The sequence below is a fragment of the Ictalurus punctatus genome, chromosome 22 (genome assembly GCF_001660625.3).
Source record: "Ictalurus punctatus breed USDA103 chromosome 22, Coco_2.0, whole genome shotgun sequence".
Taxonomy (NCBI): Eukaryota; Metazoa; Chordata; class Actinopteri; order Siluriformes; family Ictaluridae; genus Ictalurus; species Ictalurus punctatus.
Window position 1 is genome coordinate 10,693,797 of NC_030437.2, and position 24,917 is coordinate 10,718,713.

Below are 24,917 nucleotides of genomic sequence, written 5' to 3' on the forward strand. Positions count from 1 at the left end.
ATATATATATATATATATATATATATATATATATATATATATATATATATATTAATTAGTGTCACTTTATTAGAGTGTATTGTTTTTACAGTTTGCCTCTTTTCTTTGCTTCTAACAGCCTGGAATAAGCGAGTCCATGTTTCTTGATCCCCATGAAGAGAAAGTGCTCTTTAGACACTATGAGAAGAGATTGCTTGACTTCTGCACAGTGTTCAAACCTGCAATGCCCAAATCTGTAGTGGTAATTATTAAAGCTGCATCACACTCTGTCACCATCATACAGTTTCTGTAAGAGTCCTGCTGATTTAGACAGTTTCTCCTGTATTATCTTCTGTCAGGCTCATTGCTCAACCACCACATAGATTTACTCACATATGTACAGATTTACTAATAATATTAGTATTTTAGTCATGGGAATGAGGACACATGATTAGGGTCAGTGTTTGATTATTTGTTTAGGACTTGCCAATGAAATTCATGAATTTTAAAAATGGGATTTTTCCATTTTAGGGCACGGCTTGTATGTATTTCCGAAGATTTTATTTAAACAACTCATTAATGGAGTACCACCCAAGGACAATAATGTAAGTATTAAAACAAATCAATGTACACCAAGCCATACACATTATACAGATCTATCTGATGGCCATATAATCTGTTTAGACATGCATGTGCATAAATTTAAATTTCAGAACTGAGCAAATATTCCAGGAGGTATTAAGTCATTAATTAACATATTACTGTATTTCATCCAATAACGAAAAACCCGAATACAAAAACAAGCTGGAATAGTGACAGTTTAGTATGTGACATGCTAACGAATGTTACAAGCACAATAAATTTACAAACACAATAATACTATTCTGGCCAAAACTCCTGCTTAAAAGACACTAGTACAGAATTGTTGGGCAGTGGATGATGTATATTGAGCTTAAACATGTACATGTCCAAAAACCTGGTATTTAAAACTATTGGCACCCCTGCATTTATTATTTGGTGAAGAAATTAACCGATCTGAACGACTTCCTGCCTAACAACAATGAAGAGACTTGTAGAGGATGTTGGACCACTTCCTCATGCAGAATGTTTTTATCCTCAGACTTCAAACCATTTCTATTGTGACTTGAATCTATTTGGGGTTTAGGTTGAAAGATCCATTTGCAGCCAAGTGTCAACCTCCTCACAGAGGCAACCAGGTTTTGGGGTAAAAAATGTTGTTACTTAGGAGAATCCAATCTCAATCCTCCGACACATCAACAGTGTACTACATTTTATAGTGGGTGATGAGATGCATAGCCTAAAAGAAATTATACCCTATAAATGTTCAAAGACAACAATACAGGAAAGAAATTAGGACTGAGAATATTTTTTCCATTGACTGTAAGTAGTATTTTGAGGTGAAAGTATTTTTTACTACATTCCCATTGCAGTATATAAATGTTTGAGATAATATTTTTGTTAGATAATAAATAAGCCATATCTTTACTTATTTAGAAAAGCTTAATTATTTTGTATAATGTTTTATTTTATACAGTCATGAGTAAAGGGTGCCAGTAATTCTGGAGTTGACTGTAGTTTGCAATGTCAAAGCAACAGACACTAGAGTTCGTTTCTTGTTTTATCTCGCTCGGCATTTCTAAGAGTTTTGAGCATTGCAAAGTTTTATAACAGACTGCAGTTTATAGTATCAAATCTGTGCATTTTGAGTCACTCTGATTATCTCCTGGCTCCTCTAGGTTGACGTGTGCGTACCTGTCCTGTAAGGTGGACGAATTTAACGTCTCCAGCACTCAGTTTGTGGGGAATCTTCAGGAAAATCCAGCAGCACAGGAGAGGGCTCTGGAGCAGATCCTGGAGTACGAGCTGCTCCTCATCCAGCAGCTGAACTTTCACCTGGTGATACACAACCCGTATCGGCCACTCGAAGGCTTTCTCATAGACCTGAAGGTAAGACGTGGGTTAGAATATTTTACAGTGGAGTGGTGATGTCAGGGGGTCTGGTTCAACACTTGCTGCTAGGGTTCAGGCATTTACAGATTTAGTCCCCCTTTGCTGTTATAATCACCTCCACTCTTCTGGGAAGGCTTTCCACTAGATTTTGGATGTGGGGAATTGTGTTCATTCAGCCAAAAGAGCATTAGCCAGGTCAGGCACTGATGTCAGGTGAGGAGGCCTGGCACGGAGTCACAATTCCAAATGATTCCCAAAAGGGTTCAGTGGGTGTTGAGGTCAAGTCTCTTGATTTCATAATTCTTCCACTCCAACTTTGGCAAACCATGTTTTCATGGAGCTCGCTTTGTGCACAAGGGCATGGTGATGCTGGAAGCCCTGTTTGGGCCTCTCATTTGCAGTGAAGGGAAATTGTAATGTTACAACGTGCAAAGACAACTGTCCAGACCTTTTTTTTTTTTTTTTAAATATAAAGTTTAGGCAACATAATCCAAAAGCAAATGGTGTTTTGACAGCACAAGACATTAAATTGAGGAATAAATGCATCAGTAACAAACAGAATGAATAATATTTTGCATAGCTGTGGATTTTTAGGACTGTTCTGGGGGGAAAAAGCGGTTAGTTTGGAGCCCTGATAATATTTACAGCGACATTGAAGTCAGGTTTGATATCATGGCAATATAATAATGTCACAGGTATCAAAAGTGTTTTTAAAATGATTAACCCCATTATTATATGACAAGTATCTTGGTTTTTTGTCCTTTGTCAGATTTAATTATTGTGATGCCCATCGTGAATGTTGTTCTTTTTTCCTCCTCCACCAGACAAGGTATCCACTGTTGGAGAATCCAGAGATGTTGAGAAAAAGTGCAGAAGACTTCCTGAACAGAGCAGCAATGACGGACGCAGGCCTTTTGTTCTCTCCGTCCCAGATTGCCCTCACCGCCGTCCTTAACAGTGCAGCACGAGCAGGCCTCAACATGGAGACGTGGGTTCTAACAAACACGGCCTGTATTTTTGACAGCGCGTGCTTTTAGAGTAGGGGAATCACGCTTTAAAATGATAAAGGAGTGCATGCTAGAGGTAAAAATAACCATAATGATAATGTTGCCCAATGAGAATTGTTAAAGGCAAACCTGTTTATTTTAAACTCGTACTGTATTTTGCATATACCATGAATTTCTGATAATAATCTAGTGGACATCCAGAATCACAGTGCAAAATACAAGACCCTCTATGGGTTCATACCCATGAACATAAGATGGGAGTAGAATATCATTGGGGGGGGAACTACATTTTTAATAGAATGACCTTCAGCTTCAGGAGTTTATGTTCAGTTGGAACCGGTCGTGTCAGCCAAACTGCTTTTATTGTAATCGGTGTGCATGCAGAACATTAATCGGTGTGATGGAGTTCATGTTTGTCCCTCATCTGAAAGAAACACTCTGCTGCTCACTTAGGTATCTTACTGAATGCATGGGGTTAAAAGATGAAAAGGAGACACTTTCCAAGATGTACGATTCGATGAGGCGTAAGGATTCTCATGGCTTTCTTGAAATTGTTTTCAGGCCAACTTGTAAACATATCTAATATAAAAGGTTATGACTGTCTGGGATGGTCTTGTGCTATTTTAGGAATCACTACTCTCCTCAAAGAATATGAGCTTCCCAAATCCAACGAAGTGAACATTTGCAAACAGAAACTGGAAAGGATCCACGCCGAGTTCAACAGCAACACAAGTTTGTGAGTACAGCACACAACAATGTCGAAAACATGAAGCCTGCAACATAATACAAACAGTTTTATTCAGCCTGGTCAGTCACTTTTGTCTCTTGTATCCTAGATACCAAAGTAGCTTTGTTCATCAGGTAGAAAAATTAAAAAAAAAAAAAAAAGAGTTTTCAGAAATTCAAGGGAGACGTAATAAATCAGTGTCATGCTGTTTCTAAGGTCCCATCACAGCTAAACTACAGTATGCTTAATCAAAGAACATTTTGGTATATAATGAAATCAAGTTTGTGGAGGTAAGTACGTGGCTAGCTTATGTACGTGGCAGAAGTTAATTTTCTCAAGAGTACAAATCATACTAGACAAATCACAAATGATTTGACTCATTGGCAAAGCTGTTTCTAAACCTTTCATCATCACAATATTTACAAACAAGATGTCAGGAAGCATACAGAGGTGTTACAAAACGTAAATTAATGTCATTTCTTGCATAAATAAAATGCTCTACTTTTGATTAAATAGGGTCCATGAACTGGTTAACACTGGGGGTCGGTGTCGTCGTATCACACCCAGTCAGTATTGCATTCCTTTGGGACGACAGCGACAGAACGTGATGCGATCCAGATTAGGTGTAGAAATGTAGGGGCAGTTTATCAAATGTAAACACATGCACAGCGGAACAACAACCTCGCTATCTGTCCTTTTCGGAAGTTTCATCCGTCTCAGCAAACCGCTCGTCCATCACACAGATGCCTGGTTCGGAGATAAAAAGCTGGAGGTGCAGCTGCATTTCATCGAGGAAAGCCGCTCAGGAGGAGGTACGATAGGATCAGCGCTCTCTATCAGGACAACATGTAGGAAGAGGTTTACACAGTGGCTTTTAAGTGCAGGTTTCTTAAGGCTTGTAGTTCAGGTGCTTGTTCCCTGGCTGAATTTCCAGAGCTCAGCGTATTTCACAAGAGCTTGCTGAAGAAAAAAAAAAAAAATCACCACTGGAGGCTGGAAAATAACGTAGTTCCTCAAAGCTCCTGAATAGAGTCCCTAAAGCATTTTGGCCTGGTTGAGGTTTAAAAAAGGAAAAAGTAGACTGTACCCTGCCTCTTCAATAATGGAAATGTCTTCATTATAAACTTGTGTGAAGTGGATGTTCTTCAGAGCACCTGAATTGTAGCAGCCATGATGGTACATTCAGGTCTGTAAAATAAAGAAATGTCAAGGCAACATAGGACTGAAGATTAATGAAAATATAAGGGATGAAGTGATTGTTTTTGTTAAGCTTCTCCATTAGAATTATTTCCTGCATCAGTTCTCTGTTCCTTACACTGTGAATATACATGAATACAGATCAAGTTTCAAATCTTTTACTACGTACCTTGTCCTGAAGAGATGGTTGTCAGCTAAATAAATCTACGTGATTCATGGACATGAGTCTAAACCTACACATGGAGGATACTGAGGAAGGAATGTACTTGCATGCGCAGAGATGTAGACATGATGTAAAGCTAAACTACATCACTAGGGCATTTTGATGAGTTTTTCCTGAAGGACGTATTCTGGCCATGTTTTCCAGGAAAAGGAAGCATGGCTATGAAGATGATGACCACGTGGTGAAAAAGCCTCTTGTTACTGAAGAGGTAAGCGACTCCTTTACTTCTGTCAGCCCCTTTTGAACAACTGTTCATTTTTTCCATCATAGAGAATCTAATAAAGCTTTATCACTTTGTAGGAGTGGACAGATGAAGACCTGGATCTTTTGTAGCATTATTAGTACGTCTTGTATTTGTGAATACACATTCCTTAAACGTACAGATTCACTTCGCACCTTCGTCAAGGAGGGAAGGTGAAGTCAGTGCTTTCTGCTTTGGCCACAGACCACTGCTTTATGCTATTTTGTAAATACCTAGGCAATATTTGTCTGCTCTAGTTGTGCGGCCTTATTTACTGACAATAAAATAACACTTTTGTACTCCATTGTTTATGGTTGTAGATTATACAAAAAAAAAAAAAAAAAAAAAAAAGCAGAGAAAGACATTCATCAGGAATGAAGGTTCCTTTGCACTCTATTTAATCACTTCACACTCCAGTCTGAATCAGTCAGTACTTTATAAAGTTTTAATAAGTGCATGCATTCCTTATACAGTCTGTACTATTGTAAATTTTAACTACTGTAAACATCTCATTTCTCCTTGCTTTGAGGACAAGTCAGGCTTAGGATTAATCTCAGGGAAGAGTGGACCAAATGAAAAATATAACAAATAGAAGCAGGGGAGATAAGGCAAATTATATACTCAAGACTCCAGCAAGAGAATTTATTGTTCTGATATAAAATAATCATACTCTCTTTAAAAATCCTCTCTACACCACAATCATAAGTAAATGGAGAAGAAAAAAAACACACTAGTTTGAGCACAATTTTGCATATTCATGACCTTGTAAATCAGTAACAAATTACAGTATAAAAAGCATTATAGCTCATAATCCAGTTATAGATGTCGCTGCAGCCTCTTGTCAGTTGAGTTTCTTATCAAGCAGACAAAAACGCTTTGGCAATGGCTGTTCAATGGTACACTGAGCTTTATGGGTCACTACTGGGACCCATTTAGGTTGAAGAAGAAGCAAAAACAAACCAAAAAAAGTACCCATATTATGGGGCACAGTCAAACTTGAAGTTGCTGTGGGAATAGCTTAAAAGTTGTCAGTGTGGGACTCAGGCCCCAGGCTTTTTGTTTCACTGCTGTAGTTGCATAGTTATCTTGGCATGGCGGAAAAGAAAGGGAAGGGGAAGTGGCTAAATAGTCAGGGATAGAGGTTGCCATGGTGATGAAGATGAAGCATGCTGGGATCCCACTGGTTACTCCATGGAGACGGAGACAGATGGAGTGACAGACAGAGAGCAGGAAATGGAACTACCTGTTGCTGTTGGACATGGCGTATTGCACCTGTTTCTGCTGGAGGAGCTCTGTGATGGCCAGCAGCTTTTTCAGCACATGCTGCAGACAGAGTTGGAGAACACATGTATATTTTTAAAGTTACATTTATAGCGATTTACATAGTATGGAGGCGATCTCCTCAACCACCACTAGTGTGTAGCATCCATCATCAGGTGACTATAGTCGGCATACTATAGACAGTAGCCATAGTGCACCAGAACACCCATCACGCACCAGCTATTGGTGGAGAGGAGAAAGTGATATAGCCAATTCAGAGATGGGAATTATTAGGGGAGAATTTCACCAGGACATCTAGGTTATACCCTGACTCTGTTGATAATATGTATGCACCTAACATCATACACAGTGAGTGGAGCTGCTCTATCAGTTATGTTTGCTCATTATGAATGAGTGTTTTTAGCTACACACACCTGCTGTGCTCCTCTCTCGTTGCTCAACGTGCGGAGTTCATCTGAGTGAGCAGAACAGATCTCGTGCAGGGCAGCAAGGTCTCGAGACAGATCAGTCCTAAAGTGCTCTGAAGCATCAGGCAAGTCAGGGACATTCTGGAGAAACCAGGAAGAAAACACTACAGCTTCAGAATTTTAATTACTAAGGCTTAGTTAGTAGGGTTAATTGAAAATACAGTTTGCAGTAAAAAAAAAAAAAAAAAAAAAAAAAAACATTTGCTATGCAGCATTTAATTATTCCCATCTTCACTTAAGCAGGTGAAATAAAAAATGTTAAATTCCAAAGTAATCAAGATGCATAATAATTTGTAATGTAGAGTCCTAATTTTTCACTTGATTCTGGAAAAAAAAATGGCCCTTCACTTTAGAAACTTCACACAAGGAGGAGTGCTGATATATTACTTGTTAGTAAACATCAAGTGTATCTTTGGGCTTATTAAGCCCACCAGCTTTGAACAAGGTGAAAGCTGCACTTTTTTTTTAGCTTAAGGAAAACATTAAGCTGTAAATGAAGGAAGAAACAGGAAAATGCAAATGGAGTTCCTACAGACATTTCTCAATCTGATTTTATACAATGTTTCACCTTCACACTAATAGACCTTGTCCTATTTTCCTTTCTTGTAGCACTTTGTGCCAACTTGACCACGTTTTAAGTGTTATATTGGCGTGTATTATACATACAGTGGAGATTCATTAATAAATTTCCTTTAGTGTATGGTGTAGTTTTGTTCGGTATGGAGAACAAGTTTTGTGTTCAAAATTTGACGCAACTCACCCCCAACTCATCCAGAAACATGATCATGCGTTGTTTATTATTCTTGATGAATGGATTCACTCCTTCCATGTAGGGCTCCTAGAGCATAAACAGGACAACCACATAACCAGCCCTTTAATTCCAATGTCAGTAAACATGAAACAATGCACATATGTATAGCAAAACAAACCTTGGCCCCAAACTCCACCAGGTTGGCCAGATTCTGGACTGACTTGGCCACAAGAGTGAGTGTTCTGACTGCAGTCGGAGAAGGAGGATCTGTGAAGAAAGTCATTAACTATGTTAACTGTCCTTATTACTCTTCATCTAATTAATGTCTCCAAATAAACGGAGTAGCCACTTGGCCTTCATGTTCTAACATCCTTAAAACTGTCAGGGTACAAAATGTACTCTGTAATATGATGTTCCTGAGATGATGTGAGTCACCATGACAACTCCAATAGTAATAATCACGGTTCAGGAGTGTTGGGTCAGAATTTTCCGAATAATTGCACACAGGCACTAGCTCATAAGTCTAAAGACATTACAACCAACTTTAGACACAAAATAAGTGTGGCTATTTTGAACCAGCAGTCACTAGAGAGAGCGAGAGAGAGAGAGAGAGAGGAAACCAAATACGAGTCAGAGAGTGAAATAATCTGTTGAACAGTTAATGCAGTTATTTGTTCTCAAATTTGGTGGGAATCTAGTGAATGATCATCTGATTTAACCTCAATGTAGAATTTGTTTATTATACAGTGACTTTTTTTTTTTTTTTACCAACAGCACTCACAGTAGCAGCTAAGTGACTAACACGGGGTGTTTATAAGACGAGAAAGTAACATATTAATTGATATACTACTTAGTATGTCGTTTGGAATGCAGCCGTAAATTCATTCTGAATGCGTACTGACTTGGCCCTCGGAGTTGTGAAAGTAACCTGCTCAGTGGTGGAAGATCGCAGCACAACCCACATTAAAGAAAAAAGATTTTCACAGATAGGTTGCAGTAGCATTTTATTTTATTTTTACCACTGTGGGCAAATTCAAGAACCTGACATCCTGTGTCTTTAAGCGGTAGCTTTTATGTAAGCTGTGTACTCACCCGAGATGATGTTGAACATCCTGGGGTTGAGAATGGCAGGGCAGATCAATCGCAGGAAGACAAAACCACTGCACACAGACACAAACAAGCACTTCGTCAGCTGAAACACAGACCTATACACCTGAGACATGCTGCACATACAGAAAAACAGGTCGTGGTGGACTACCTCACAACTCTGGTCCGCATTGTAGTGTTAGTGGGCCATTTCTGCTGCACAGACTTCTGCAAGCACCCGTATATAAACCTCAAAGTTCTGACAATATAAAAGGAATGAGTCAATAAGTGCCAAAGATTTAAACAACATATAAATCAGATCAGCACATAAGCTTCGAGTGTTAGTCTGCTTACGGAGGCAAGATCTCAGCAGCCATGAAGATCTTCTCAACTAGCTCAGAGAGGATGGTGAGCAGGTTGGTCAGGTTCAGATTTACATCCTCATTCTTCTCAAGTTTAGATGGGTTCAGCTTTAATGCAGAAAGCAAGAAACAGTCAAAATAGGAGTAACATTCTGACTAGCGGATCAATAAACTTATTTAGTGATTGCAGATCTATATTTATAAAAATAAATAAAAAAAGGTAGTCACTCGTGTTCATCACAAGGGTTGTCAAATTGCACAAAAAGGAGAAAAGAAATACCTTAAGTATCCTAAAAATTGCATTTATATTTTTAATTATTTAAATGATTTATTATTAAAATGCACTGGCGGTGTCTCAGTTTAAAGCAAACAGAATAATAATTTTTAAATATCGGTCCTTAATTTATTAATGCCTGTTCTAAACACACAGTAAGACTGAATGACAAATAGCTTAAAATGCTCACTACAGAGCATACAATGGAAATCTACAAGCCAAATAGTGAACTATATACCCAAAATCACCTACAAAAATACTAACTCAAATAAGGCCTGATGAGTTTCAGCTACTTAGAAGTAGGGATGTCACGATACCAAAAATCTAGTAGTCAGTACCGATACCACCAAAAGTGCACGATACTCAATACCAAAGTCGATACCACAGTGTGGTTTAAAAAAAGAAAAGAAAAATACTTTTTTTTTTTTTTTTTAAATAAAATTAAAAACTCCTGGAGGACATCCTCCTCTGGCTGATACTGGCAAAGAGAGAGAGGGGGATATTTTAGCTATCAAACACTGTCTGACAATGACTAATAAAAAGTGCTAAGGTGCACTCCTAAATGCACATGCGCGCACACGCACACACACACCCTTTATACTCTGAATGCAAGCATAAGTTTAAATTCACTGATATGGTGGCAGGCCAAAAAGATTTATTAAAAGCATGAACGTTTGAATAATTATTAGTGACATTAGGCTACATTTAGCTGACAGGACACGGGCTGAATGGCGATGCACGGTGGCCCATTCGGAGGTAGTTTATAACACTGCAATGTGTTAGCGTTGTTAACAAATAACAGGCTATCGCTAACATTACATAGAGCATAACGTTAGCTGGTTTCACGACTACAATGCCAGCTGCCTCAAACAAACATAATAGTAGGACCGTCTTTCAGGTGCTTTGCCAAATTCCAGGTGTTTCCTCGCTTTGTTTGAAATGAACGATAGCATCGTTTGCACACCGGCATCCGCTAAACTTGTTAAGCTAAGCTAATCTTCTGAAGTTTTTCCCGTGTGCTTGTAGGCATTCTTCTTCTCCTTCACCACTTCTGGACCGACTAAAACACTTGCGGGTATTTGCTGCCCCCTTCATTTCCGGAAGAATTGCAACCTCGGTACATTAATTAGAAACGGTACCAATGGTACTGCAGAACAAGTACTGTCACGTTTTAAGAATGTTGGTACCAACTTGGTACCGAAGTATCGGTTCTCGTGACATCCCTACTTAGAAGAAGAAGCCACATTATTTGTCACATATACAGTCATGTGAAAAAAGACATGGGACAGCCCATGGAAACTATTGTCTTTTTTTGACATATTTGGACAAACATTGGATCATTGAAACAGTGCCTATTATTAAAAGTTGATACTCTTGAACAAAACCACAATCAAAATGAGCTCACTCAATCATTTATTCAAGAGAAATATCAACAGATGTAACATTCTTCTGTGGAAAAACTAAGTACACTCTTGTCCACCAGTCTCTGACGTCAGCTTACTGCCCGTTTCAAACTGAAATCTTGAACACTTGATTCCAAGTTTATGGATTTGAAGGTGTGTACTTACTTTCTCCCCCATGTGATTGATCTGTTTTTTTGTTCATTTAAATTGTGAAAATTACAACAAAATGTCAATTTTGTGTCATTTCATAGAGTGTATCACATTTATTAACTGTTTCAAAGAGGATAAAATGTTTGCTTGTTTAAATATGTCCAAACAGCCAACAATTTCCATGTGGTGTACTTTACAGCATGGTGAAATTCTATGATACAGGGCCTCTGGAGTAGATAAGGTTAAGGGCCTTGCTCAAGGGCCCAACAATGGCAACTTGGTGATGCTGGGGCTTGAACACCCGACCTGCTGATCAGTAACCCAGAGCCTTATCCTTTTTAGTATACTTTATTCATGTTTTACATTTAATTAGAAAATTCACGCATAATTAATCAAATGAAAAAAATTAAAAAATGAAAGCATGCCACAAATGACATCCATTTAATCAGAATCCTTTCCTTATAATTCCAGGGGCATTTGCTTTGGAAATGTGTTTCAACAGTATTGCATTAGCATGGCTAAAATATAATATGAAATCTTGGATTGCTTCAACTTCACATATGTTATAAAAGTTTGAATAGTCTTTGTGAAATTAATTCTGACAACCATAGAAGAAGTTACACACACCTTTCACAGTTAAAGTACTACTACTTACACCAGAAACGAAACACTAAAAGGGCTATACTAAAACATGTGACAAACCTCGCAGGACTGCTTGCTCTCCATAATCTTAAGAATGGTGTCTTTGAGGGCATGATGGACGAAGGGCGTGGCTGTAGCCTTCATGTACTGCTCCATCAGTGTGCTGGCCAGCGTGGTGGCACGGAACAGAGTGGTGGCTTCATCTGGAGAAAAATATCACATACAAAAGTCAAGGTTCTCACTTCATTCGTTACAAACACTGAAACACTGACTTTTAAGGCTGACTTGTTTGCTCAGATAAAGTTAAGGTGTTAATGGTTAAATGTTTGCATATATAGTAAAGAAAATGGTCAGAAAAACTTTACCTTCCATGTTAATCTCTCTGTCATTTAGAGTCCTGAGTAGTGGAGCCTCGGCTTTCTCGTGTCTGAAGATCCTGAGCAGGATGCTGGCCAGTAGAGTGCGGTCCTGCCCACATACATGAGCCAGCGCATAGATCACATGGAAATCTCTTTGTAGAATCACCTGAGAAGAATACCAACAGGGGGGTTAAGTGAAAACCACAATAAAAAACGAGACCGTGAACAAAAAGATCAAATGCATGCAAATCTGAAGCATGTGTTGTGCAGAATCAGTGCAATCTAATTACATGTATGGCAAACAAATTCTTTAAAACTCATGTCTGAGATTCTTACTTCTTTGAATTCGTTATACTCTTCCTCTGGCATGATTTTCTCCATGGAATAGCGTGCTCGTACACGCAAGGAGCCCGGCTCAATTCCCTTCAGAGGCACGTGAGAGCTCAACGGGAACCACTCGTCAATCATCTGGCCCCTCTGCAACCGGCTCAAAAGGCAACGCATGAACACTGCGCAAACATGCACATGCATGATGTTTTAAATCAAATCAAATTCTTCAGTTCCATTCATGTGGACAGCAGAGGGTGCCAGAGTACAAAGAAAGAGAAGCATGTCTAAAACGGTACCAAATGCAGCTATACTGCTTTATACACTGTTTGGTGTATTATCCAGGCAACTGAACTGTTTTTACTCAACATGTGTCATTTATTTTAATTTTCTACTGAATACAGATAGTTTTAAATAATAATAATAATAATAATAATAATAATAATAATAATAATAATAATAAAGATAATAAAGTATACTTACAAATATCACTTTCTTTGCTCTTCTTAGTTTTGTTGCTTAGGCTGATTTCAAACCGGTTGATTTCACTGGACAGGTCACTGATAGAAAGCAAAAAGGAATTACTTCTTAATGAATGCATCATTCAGTGACCTATCAGTTAAGGCTGTAGGTTAAAGCATTCAATATTAAATATTAAATAGAAAATACATGTCTACTCACTCAAAGATGAACTCCTCTGTGAAGACTGGGTTCTGACCGTCTCTTGGGTGAGTCCTGGCTACATGCACGCTGTTCAAGTAGATGTTGCAGTATGGGTTTGTGAAATGTTTGATGGGAAGTTTGTGGGCCTCTTCCACATAAAGCACTAAGCTGCTCACCTGAGATAGAAGGATTCAAATAAATGTATTTAATAGTTATATCGGTGAAGTTAATATCATCATTAGTGAACAGCTCTGAGGTATAAGGGCCATGACAAAACAAACTGCTGTCAAATGAGCTGTGAGCACCATTGCTGGCTGACTGACAGCCTACCCGGTCTGTCTGGCAATTTTATGCAAAATACAGGTAACTACAGCATATATTGAAAAATAAGATATTTTGTGCTCCTAGGTTTGTTAGCTATAGTTTCTCTTCTCCTGTACTGATTGGCTAGGCTGATCCCCACAGGTTCAACCACAGTGGTCTGATGTAAAATTGATATGTTAAAGTTACCTTCTACACTGGCAGTGTGCAGAAGGAAATAAAAATTTGCATATTTCTGCATGGAAAATTTGTTGTTTCTACCTAATGTTCATGCTATATTTTGCATCAGTGTATTCCAGATAGCCTTTAATAATGCCTTTGACAAAGGAAGTAATGAAATCATTCTCATGGCTGGATCGGGAAGCTGTCGCAAGTTTGCGATGGACTTTAACAGGAAAAATGGTGAGCACATCACACACAAGTATGGTGACAAACGTATTAACAAATTCAAAAAGACTGGATGTGTTGAACAGTGGATGTTCACAAACATCCACTGACGAAGGCACAACCGACATGGTGCTGGCAAACAGTCCCCTACGTATGGAGACTTTTGGGACACTCTGAATACTTTATTCTGACTTGTTAAGACCAATTTTAATATTTAAACAGGAAAGTTACCCATCATCCTGTGGACTAGGTACTTATTTACAGTGATGTGCTGTGAATTCTTAAAAGAGTAAGCCTATAATTTCTAATAATTGCTCTATAGGAGAGAGGTTATTATGAAGAGCAATTATTAGTGATAGTGATGATGGCACTACTTGCCATTTGCCAGCACCTAACAGTCAGCTTGGTGTATCAGGGCCCAGGTAGCAGTGTGTTACCTGACGTAGACGCTTGTTGGAAGTGGCCTGTGTAGGCTTCCTTAAGTTACTGCAGAAGGTTTGTAGGCATTTCATCCAGTCCTGCGAGTTTTCAAAAGAGTGCTTTAGAGTCAACGCTAATGTCAGGGACAAACTGAACAGCTGTGGTGTTCACACATACCTGGGCCTGCTCAGGTGTGTCTCCTGCAAAGTAGAAAATGCACTGCTCTTCACTAAAGTGCTGAATCACTATCTGGAAACAGTTTGGCCTGCAAAAGAACAAATGATACTGTCATGTTCTGCCTGGCCCGATGATTTAAACGACTGCTCTCCATAGTTCATCCAGCTTTTTGTAAATTGTGCTATGAGACAACACACGCTGGTTACCTGCCAAACAGACTGTCATGCACACAGTACACTGAGGACACACTGAGGTCAATCAGCCCTTTGGGTTTGGTGGCTCGTTTCTCGCTCTCAAAGTAGATAAGTTGAGCGTCATTGCCCTCCAGGATGAAGTACAGATTCTTCCAGCGCTTTCCTTTGCCTAAGTAAACAATCATGTATTGATATCAATGATGTAACACACACATCTACCAATGCAGGCATGTAAGATCGGTATAACAGCCTTGCATATCTTTTCTACAGCCTTGCACTGAGCTACTTTAATATATCGAATATGTTGCATACAATTTCTACATTTCCATCGCTAAGATAATTAACGTGTCATTCAGTACCTTTGTTAATCAGGAGGTATCCTTTCTTGACAATGTTTTTGTAGAAAGCATCTTTTGTTTTTCGCCGAATAGTTTTGTAAATTTCTCGATTCTCATCGACAGCGTTACAGAGTACTTGCTCTTGTTGCTTAAAAAAAGAACAAAAAGTGATATTAAAATAAAGATTCAAAATAATATGTAGTTATATTATTGCTATTGAAATTTCTCTTACCTGATTTGAAACCGGATCTTTCAAGTTATAGCCTTCTACAATCTGCTCTTTTCTGTAATGCTCAATGATATCATCAACACTGCAAAAAAGCAATTTGAAAACATTATTAAAGACCATCTGCATGGTATATTACTGATTACAGTAAATAGGTCTACTACATGAACATAAAGGAGTACTGAAGGTTACTTTCACTTGGATAGAACACACTGCACTGAAGTACGATTCTTGCTATTCATCATGGAGATTTGACATTCACGTCTCAAAGTTCAACAAAAGGAAATTTGCAACATTCATACAACATATTTTATAGTTATAATGACCATGAGCATGCACAGTACATAGCTATAACTGTAATGCTTTACTTTATTTCTCCCCTTCTTCTAGCTTGACCAGAACAGGTAATATATTCTGCAGAACATTTCTTCTGCTACTGCCAAATCTGTTCATTTACGTGCCTCTTTTGTCAGCAGCTGTAGCAAATACAGTGTTGAATGTACTATTTTGCAGATAGCTAGAACTATTACTACATTTGAATGGATTATATTAAAACAATAGAACCAGACCCTCTTATTCGGTTGCTCCACTCTGGTATTAAAGAGTGACAGTGTGTAATGTATTTCATTATTAGTTCTATAATTGGCCGTTGTTATTGCACATTATTACTTTTCAGTACTTACAAGTTACTGGTTTTCTCTACGTCACAATTCTCAGTAGAGAAATTTACCGCATGAAACCTTCAACCAGTTTCTGATCGAAATAAATAAACTTACACAAATAGACAAAAAAAGTCAAATCTGTTCCTAGATCAGCAGCCCATTAAAAGATGGGTGACAAACAGTTAAAGACTGCATTTATCCCTATCTCCTGCAGAGCTCTGGTGTGCTGCCTGTTAGGCAAGGCATTAAATATGAATGAGCAGGGGTTCCCAGTAATGTCAGAGAATACAGGGGTAACTGTCTGACCTCAGGCATTGCCACTGCACTTTAAAGCCACTGACTCCAGACATACCTGTTGTAATACCTGCCACCCATCATGTACTGGTTGTTGGGGGTGGGGCAGATCTTGAACCTTTGGATGTTCTCATTAGTGCGGAAGAAAAGCGAGTAGTCTCCTGGTGTGCTGTCCGACGGCCGCACCAGAAAGCTGCACACCTGGCCTACTAGTGGGGGAGATGAAAGCACAATTTTCCATATACGCAGTCCTCATAATGCTATATAAACAGTTAAGAGGCAAACACCACTGTAGTAAAGAAAAGACAAAAGCTAACGTCATGCTGCAATGGAATAAGGTTACGGTAAAGTTCACAATTTCCCCCCACTTTCTGCAGGAGATCATTTTTATTAAGATGATGCCATTTCTGAGCATACAGCTATGAATATAATGCTTTATATTTAAAGCTTCATTTTTCAACTTCATCCAAATTGACCAGAGTATTCTGCAGCATGTAAGAAATATTGATGAAAGTTTATACTTCTATACAACTGTACAGGAAATCGACTGCATGTGTGCATCAATATCAAATTATATACCTGTCATCAACAGATTGTATGCCTCTTGTTTGCTTATTTTCCCATGGTACCAGCTACAAAGACAGAGAGAGCATGAACAGGAATGAATAAACCATGTAACCATGGCAAAAGCAGCATTAGTGCATGTGAGTCAGTACTGCATCAAGGTAGATTACTCAGTTCGTGACACATTTGAACTAAAGGAAATGATCATTGGCTCCTGCCAGTCTGTTCGAATCAGTTTACTTTGTCTGGTCAGATTTATGGCCTGTGGCTGCATGTCTCATGTAAACATGCATATTTAACAAAGCATTCAATATACTTCTTCTGAATGTCTCTTTAACCTAAATCTCACTCTGTCACCTAATCAAAATCTAATCCAAACCAGAAAAAACAATTTCTTATTTGATTGAGATTTTTCAAAAACTAATTAGCATTATTTTCTACCATTTCCCCTCAGTGTAGAAAACCTGATGCTGGTTAAAAGTCTTAAATGTTTTCTCTTCAGCACACTTCACATCAGCTTTGTAAAAGCCTGAGCTAAGAGTAAGGCAGAGAAGGTAATTAATTAAAACAAAGTGGCCTCTTCACAAAAGCTAACTATATTGTATAAGTAGGCCACTGGTGTTAATCATTTTCCCTAAAGCAATCGGTTAGGCTGCTTCCCTAAATAAACTGTTACACTGTGGTTTCATCACATACATTCTGTAGCCTCCTCCAAATACGAAACAAGATAAAACACAGGGGTGGCTTACATTTTACCCTCATGGGGATCCTCCTCTCGTCCCTGCAAACAAAGTCAGCCATTAATCAGAGTAAGTACCACTTCGGAAGACAACAGTACTAAAGAGAGTGACCTAGTCTTTCTAAGAGCTCTTACAATCAGGGAAAAGAGGATAATATGAGACAACTCTTCAGAGTATTGTTAGAGGAGGGAGAGAGAGAGAGAGAGAGAGAGAGAGAGAGAGAGAGAGAGAGAGAGAGAGAGAGAGAGAGAGAGAGAGGCAGGCACTCACCACCTCCTCCACAAGATCATCCACTATAAGGCCCTGTTCCTCTGTCCTGACATTGGTCACCCACATCCAGCCATCTTCATGTTCATTGTGAACAATAAACATGTCTCCTTTGAGGAAACTAACACACACAAACACATGGGTAAATTCATAAAGGACCACAACAGACAATCTGAACTAGTGACGGGTGTCAATAGTTGACTAATCAAATACACAAGTCCGTTTCCCACTGGGCCGAAAAAAAGGAAAAAGAAAGAACAAAAAACTAATCCAAAACCCCCACACACATTCATACAGGTCGTTCCTACTTTTAGGTTAAACAACGTCTTGCATGATGTCTGTAAAGATCGCTGAATAAGTGTCATAAGAAAAATTATAAATTATTATTATTATTATTATTATTATTATTATTATTATTATTATTATTATTATATATACACACACAAATAAATAAATTATATATATATATATATATATATATATGTATATATATATATATATATATATATATATATATATATATATATATATATATATATATATATATATATATATATATAATATATATATATATATATATATATATATTATATATATATATATATATATATATATTAATTATAAAAATGCATACATACATACACAGACAATATTTATGATAAAAATCCATCTTGTGATTCATTTGCTTAAGAAAGCACCACAATCGATCTTTTCAATCTTCACCTAAAGGTGAAAATACACTTCTTTTACTAAACAGATTCTGTTAAGTAAAGCTAAATAATTTCACTCTGACATAAGACTTTAATCATATTTTCTTTTAAAATATTTTTTAAATAATCAAATTTTTTTGTGCGAGTGCATTTGAGTACTTGTATATAAAAATTCTTGGTTTGAAAATGTAAAAGATGAGCATGCGTTAGATGGTGGTTTACGTAATGTGACAAGGCAAAATAACTGACGCGGATATAATGAGCCCCATCTGGTTTATGTTGCAATATGACTCTCCATGAGTACTCATGAGATATACCTGATCTCATCTGTATCTGGCACTTTGGTGTATGGAAGGATGGCTCTCACTCTTCTCCTGTCCTCCACAGGCTGGGTGAAACACACACACACAAACCTAATGTCAGCATAAATCTACTGAAACACAAGCCCTTCATGCGTTACTGGCAAGTCTTCAGACTCTGAAGAAATGACTAAGGGTGAAAAATGTCTATAGAAATATATTTTCATTGAGCAAGCTGTAGAGCAGCTTGCTGCTTTATCATACACTGATACAGTTAGGTAAACAGAAATGATAGCAAATAAGATTTTTTTTTTTGAGTGTCTCGGCTGTGATGTATGAGCAAGACATTTCCTGTAGCACAGTCACTGCTAGCTGAGACGGCAGCATTACCTCTGGTGGAGCCACTGGTGATAGCAGCTTTTCACCTTTCAGTAGGCAAGACACGTAGCTGTAATAACCAATGAGGTCTGAAAGGGATGAGAACCGTCTCCCACCAATGTAATAATCCCCACACATAGCAATGATCCTGAAACACAAACACACCCAAGACTCAGATACACTGAGGATGATTTCTTTTCTTTTTTTATGGTATTGAGTTTGTGCATGCAATGTCATTTCTCAATTGTTAACATCTTTAATCATTTGACCCTTTAAAATGTCGACTGGTGTGAATAATAATATTTATTTATTTATTTATATTTCATTTCAGGCTGCAGAGGCGGGTGACTGTTCATGTGAGAGCTGACACGCTCCTTTCTTTTTTTTAAGGTCCACCCACACTGTCGCGCCTCAGTTACCACTTAAACAAAAACACAGATGTAGTACCTTAAAAAAAAACAACTTCAGTTAAGCTTGGCATGGAAGAACAAATTTCACCATTTCATAATATTTATGTTCTCGCAACACACAAATATCCATATTCAAATGCTAAACACCCCAGATTCTACTTCTAGTCATCTAACACAAATCTAGTTCTATAAACATTCAGGAAACAACTTTTTTGCTTGATGTACAGAAATACATGTTTATTTTATGCTTTATTTTCACAAAATCTATGCATTCATTTTTTAATTTCTTCTTTGAATACACAAATATGTTGACAATAAAAATAAATTTAACAAACCAGTAGGTCATTTCCAAAAACCATTACTGCCATTATTCTGTGGCTGAATCTCAAATGGCTCTGTTTGATATTCAGTGCAGCCCCAGAAGGTTACACGCTGTATAGTGAACATGTACTATAAAGTGAACAGAAATTCAAATTCAGTGGAATTTGGATTATTTTGGATCGTGGATACAATTTATAATAAAGCTAACACGGCTTGTGGTTTTTGCAAACTGTGGTTTATGCAAGACAAATTCACAGAGCTCTACTGTCTCAGGAGTGGTCTAAAATTACAGTAAGTCAAATCGAAATGCAAATTTGGTGGCAGCCTTACCATCAACCTAAATTCCTACAGCTATCGCTATAATTTAGTTTATTTCCTGTCGTTCCATTGGGGTCCATGGTGAAAGGAATTTTTGCCAGGCTTACCTGAAGTGGTTGACCACGTTGGTCTTGCTGAGGAAGGAGAGCACGAAGGAGCCAGGCCTCCGGTCGCTCTCCCTGATCAGGTAGCTGCCCGGTGTTTTGGCCTTGCGCAGCCGCTCCTCTGCAATGGTCCGGTCCAGCTTCCCATGGTACCATCTAAGGTGAAAGAACAGATTCGAGTTTTACGGACTTCTCTGTGGATAATACTGTGACCGTTTGATTTAATTAACACCTTTGTGCCAGGTGGTCCTTGGAGAGTAGAATAATAAACTTTCCTATGGAGCACTCACACCTACAAAAAGCTAAATGTTTCTACAAACATCAAGAAACTTCAGAGCCACATTAGACTCATCAGACACCATGTCTTGTGATGGAACTGCTAAATATATCCAGAGTGAAATTTCTGCACCATGAACATGACTCAGCATTGCATGTAATATAAAAAGATTTTACACCAAAGCCCAGGCTATTGCCATAAATAAAAGAGTAGTTTTCTAACACTGGTTAAATTTTCAGTGGATTTAGTTTCCAGTGGAAGCAAATGAGAGAAGAAAAAAAAGAAAGAAAGAAAAAAAACCCCACTCCTGTCAGGTTTAACACTGTGCAAGGTTGGTGGAGCTTAGGTACAGGAAAAAGAAGAAAGCAGAAGGTGAGAAAACAAGAAAGAGCACAACACAGTTAGAGGGAGAAGACAGCATGAGAAAAAGAACAAGACAGAAAGAGAGAGAAAGAAAAAAAAAAAACCCACTGAAGGCATCATGTGGTTTTCATCTTTAGCTTAAAATAATGTCCGGACTGACAAACTGGGCAGAAGGCTGCTGCTGAAGAGTCAATATAGTATTAAAATTACTGTATGATATTAATAATTGAAATTAATCTAAAACACTGGCAGGATAAAGATATTGAAGTATTAATTCAACATTATCAGAGCCTGCTCACATTTTTCACACTAGCACACAGCAAAATTATATATATATATATATATATATATATATATATATATATATATATATATATATATATATATATATATATATATATATATATATATATAGATCTCAACTTTAAAGATGTGTGGGAGAAGTCTGTAGAGGAAGTGGAGCTCATGTGGCGTGGTGCGTGATTAAATGTTCGACACAGTCCTGAGAGCTTTCTGTGCAGTTGACACCACAAACTATATATGTCTACCAGCTTCTTGCAATTTGGCATCTTTTGCTATGTGAGGACTTGCATCCAATGTACATGTTATATACTGTGTGTATATTATTTTATTTATATATATATATATATATATATATATATATATATATATATATATATATATATATATATATATATATATATATATATATACACACACACACACATATATACATACACACACACACGTTGCAGAAATGCTGTGTATAAAGACATTTCTGAATGAATGGTTTACAGAGAGGGAAGATATAAATTATTAAATCGCACTACAAACAAATGAGCGATTTGGACATATTGTACTTATTAAGAAATTTGATCAGGTTGTCTCCAAGCAGCATCCACACCAGACTTTAAAGGGACTCAAATGAAGTGTGGGGGTTGTAGCTTTCAGACTGTCACTGCTGCAAAGATTGATATGATGAAGACCAGCCTCCACGCGGCTTGTATAGAGTAGCAGCAGACGAAAGGCTGCTGAGGACGCACTCGCAGCCTGCTGCCTTGAAACAATTTTCATAATAAAAATAGCATTAGCTATTAGCAGATCAGCTTATATGTTCTATTAAAACCAGGATTACAGGTCTGTCGGAGAATGACTACAGCCGAATTGTTACCGAATTTTCATTAAAAACCTCCTTAAAAATGTATTTATTTATTTTTAAATCCACTGATGGATCCAGTTGGTGCGAGATTAATAAAAGACTTTGACAGCTACAGGGTTATTATAGTTCAAGCATCAGCTATACTTTAACCAAACAGGCCTTTCAACTTCCTCACAACTCTCCAAGTCCTCAGTTCCTCAAAACTCTCGAGTAATTTCTGTCCTTACTGATGAGAGGAATGGTGATGCATAAGAGGCGACCCTCCTGCAGCTTGACAGCTCGTACACAAGTGTAACTTTCATGACCATGAGGACTGCCTGTTCATCTCAGAGCATGAAGTGTGGAAACACCAAATGACAGAATTAGAGACATTATGATTTACATATATGTACCAGTTTTCTTATTTGAGAAGCTAACTAGATCCTTTGTCGCCTTAATCTGCTATACGTTACAATAAGCTGCATAGTCCATACACATTTGCTGTCTTAATCACAAGATTTACCTACATTTACATGTGGGTGTGTGTGTGTGTGTGATCAGCAGAAACATATTAAGCTGTTAGATGTGTGGTGGCCCATATATATGACAAGGCTTATATATTCATGACGGGGGAAAAAAAAAGAAAAAAAAAAAAGAGAGTAATCACTTTAAATCACCATAAACATTTACATCAGTCTCTTTAGTCTCATCTCCTTAAGTAAATGTCAGTTACGGCATGTGAAAAACAGAAGCCTATTGTCACTCTCAACTTGACTTACAACTGTTCGCTATTAAAATCATGACAGCTGGTATTTAAACGCTTACAAATTGAACCTATTCGGCTTGCATCTGTTTCATTGTGGCACACAGTTTTATCAAAGCATTCACACACACACTTAGCACAGGCTAAATATACTAAAACCTTTAGGCATCTTTACAGCGTTTGTTACCTGCTGGTGCCTTGTTTATTTATTGGCACCTTTGCAGAAATTATAGACAAGTAAATTAAAACATTAACTCCACTGCTTTGATTAAATATGTTTACCTTTACTTAAAGGTAGAGGTATTGGAAAAAAAATATTATAGACAGGAAGTCCCTATAAATTGTGGTCATTTTTGTCTGAATGGAGCCAGTGACGTCTCCACAAATACCTACAACACTAAGCAGTTTCAGGTCTATGCCTGTGACAGGAGTCATGGCCTTTAGCACACAACGCAAGTCTTTAATCTTTTCAGAGGTAATCATCAACAGCTTAAAAATAATACTGGCAGTAAAGGAAGTCATGTTGAACATCAAACACAATGTGCATATATCTTCACTAGATTAACCTCCACAGGAAGTCAAAAATTATGAGAATGCTCAGGCTCTTGTAAAGCTTAGGGCACTGGTTATTTGCTGTTGTTGTTGTACATATACAATTAAGCTCAAGACTGAACAGCAAATCCTTACAGTATTGCTTACTGCTTGTGTTCGACTTGGGTTTAAATGAGCAACAGGAAGCATGTAGGGTTGGTCCCACTGCACTTTTACATTCTGTGTGTGCATGATTACACTCATCTGCCTCCCCGATAAGATACAAGCATGCCTCATGTCTGAGAGTAGAGTAGGCTGAGACGCCACGCATGAGAGACAACATGCACAGCAGTATGTATGTGTCTTACTGAACTTCCATTTTATTCATTTATGAACAACTAATTTAGGCTGAAAGGTTCTCCGTGTCATTAACGTGCAACTGCGTTATTAAATATGGCTTTTATTACACTGGCTGATGAGTTCCAGTGTACACTTTGTAAGCAAGAATATATTTATTGCAGCTTCTGAACATTAGTGATTTACAGATTGATTTATTTATTTATTTACAACATTAGGATCAGGGTTCGAAATGTTGAAGTAATGTCCTGAAAAGAGCAGTGGATTAAATGTTCTACCGTTTAAAATAACTTAAAGAGCTAAATGTCAGGCAAATATGCATTTTGCCCATAAACATATTTTTCAGACAAATGGAAGAGAGACAGACATCTTCGCACTCCTTGTAAGGTCTCTGCATATTAAAACAAGATATGCACTTATTTCTTAGGACAGAAAAATCAGTCCGGAACAACACTACGTTGGATTTCACAGTAAGATCTCAGTCATCTCCACTTTTTAAAAGAATGAGACAAAACCTATGACAAGAGAACGGTTTCTCAATGTAATCATGAAGTGTTGTTCTGTAAAGTTTAGGATGCTTTTAATACTTCATATATTGCCTTGGAAACTGTTTGCAGTTGTTCATCCAAACTTCATTTCTTTCTCTGAAAAACACTTCTCAGCTCATACACTCGGACAGTATGTACACAATAGGCATAAATCAATGCAGTCTACTCCGTCTCTTTCCTAGCTCAGGAGACTGAAAACAGGACATGACCTTTTTGTTAACAACAGCCATCCTTGAGACCTGACTGACCTGTTCTGTCTATCTTTGTCTGTCTGTCTTTCTTTCTGTTTCTTTCTGTCTGTCTGTCTCTTTCTGCCTGTCCGTCCTATCTGTCCGTCCGTCCGTCCTGTCTGTCTGTCGGGCTGTCCCTCCTGTCGGGCGGGCTGTCCCTCCTGTCGGGCTGTCGGGCTGGCGGGCTGTCCTTCCTGTCGGGCTGTCCTTCCGGTCTGTCCGTCCTTCCTGTCTGTCTGCCCTTCCTGTCTATCTACCTGTCTGCCCTTCCTGTCTGCCTGCCCTTCCTGTCTGTCTGCCTGCCTGCCCTTCCTGTCTGTCTGTCTGTCTGCCCTTCCTGTCTGTCTGTCTGTCAGTCCGTCTGCCTGTCCTTCCTGTCTGTCTGCCTGTCCGTCTGCCCGGCCGTCTGCCTGTCCTGTCTGTCTGTCTGTCCGCCTGTCTGCCTGCCTGTCCTTCCTGTCTGTCTGTCT

The 24,917-nt window shown here is 38.2% G+C and overlaps 2 protein-coding genes across 3 annotated transcripts in view; one reads left to right on the top strand and one right to left on the bottom strand.

Moving 5' to 3' along the window:
• The window catches only part of ccnh (cyclin H), an 11,923-nt gene extending 6,279 nt beyond the window's left edge, over nucleotides 1–5,644 (top strand). For both annotated transcript variants that reach the window (XM_017451176.3, NM_001200387.1), the window contains 8 exon segments: nucleotides 119–241; nucleotides 511–584; nucleotides 1,737–1,947; nucleotides 2,775–2,938; nucleotides 3,411–3,481; nucleotides 3,585–3,693; nucleotides 5,249–5,312; nucleotides 5,405–5,644. In XM_017451176.3, coding sequence (XP_017306665.1) covers nucleotides 137–241; nucleotides 511–584; nucleotides 1,737–1,947; nucleotides 2,775–2,938; nucleotides 3,411–3,481; nucleotides 3,585–3,693; nucleotides 5,249–5,312; nucleotides 5,405–5,437 — 831 coding nt within the window. In that variant the 5' untranslated portion in view covers nucleotides 119–136 and the 3' untranslated portion in view covers nucleotides 5,438–5,644.
• A 329-nt stretch (nucleotides 5,645–5,973) lies between these two features.
• rasa1a (RAS p21 protein activator (GTPase activating protein) 1a) overlaps nucleotides 5,974–24,917 on the bottom strand; it is a 32,215-nt gene continuing 13,271 nt past the window's right edge. Inside the window, exons 2-25 of the mRNA XM_017452103.3 lie at nucleotides 20,244–20,396; nucleotides 19,100–19,235; nucleotides 18,728–18,798; nucleotides 17,704–17,821; nucleotides 17,443–17,474; nucleotides 16,709–16,761; nucleotides 16,188–16,338; nucleotides 15,180–15,258; nucleotides 14,969–15,095; nucleotides 14,622–14,778; nucleotides 14,416–14,503; nucleotides 14,256–14,336; nucleotides 13,129–13,286; nucleotides 12,931–13,007; nucleotides 12,457–12,629; nucleotides 12,127–12,286; nucleotides 11,822–11,964; nucleotides 9,285–9,400; nucleotides 9,103–9,189; nucleotides 8,937–9,004; nucleotides 8,023–8,111; nucleotides 7,854–7,931; nucleotides 7,040–7,174; nucleotides 5,974–6,668 (exon numbers count right to left, since the gene is read on the bottom strand). Coding sequence (XP_017307592.1) covers nucleotides 6,585–6,668; nucleotides 7,040–7,174; nucleotides 7,854–7,931; nucleotides 8,023–8,111; nucleotides 8,937–9,004; nucleotides 9,103–9,189; nucleotides 9,285–9,400; nucleotides 11,822–11,964; nucleotides 12,127–12,286; nucleotides 12,457–12,629; nucleotides 12,931–13,007; nucleotides 13,129–13,286; nucleotides 14,256–14,336; nucleotides 14,416–14,503; nucleotides 14,622–14,778; nucleotides 14,969–15,095; nucleotides 15,180–15,258; nucleotides 16,188–16,338; nucleotides 16,709–16,761; nucleotides 17,443–17,474; nucleotides 17,704–17,821; nucleotides 18,728–18,798; nucleotides 19,100–19,235; nucleotides 20,244–20,396 — 2,614 coding nt within the window. The 3' untranslated portion in view covers nucleotides 5,974–6,584. The remainder of the gene's footprint in view (nucleotides 6,669–7,039; nucleotides 7,175–7,853; nucleotides 7,932–8,022; nucleotides 8,112–8,936; nucleotides 9,005–9,102; nucleotides 9,190–9,284; nucleotides 9,401–11,821; nucleotides 11,965–12,126; nucleotides 12,287–12,456; nucleotides 12,630–12,930; nucleotides 13,008–13,128; nucleotides 13,287–14,255; nucleotides 14,337–14,415; nucleotides 14,504–14,621; nucleotides 14,779–14,968; nucleotides 15,096–15,179; nucleotides 15,259–16,187; nucleotides 16,339–16,708; nucleotides 16,762–17,442; nucleotides 17,475–17,703; nucleotides 17,822–18,727; nucleotides 18,799–19,099; nucleotides 19,236–20,243; nucleotides 20,397–24,917) is intronic.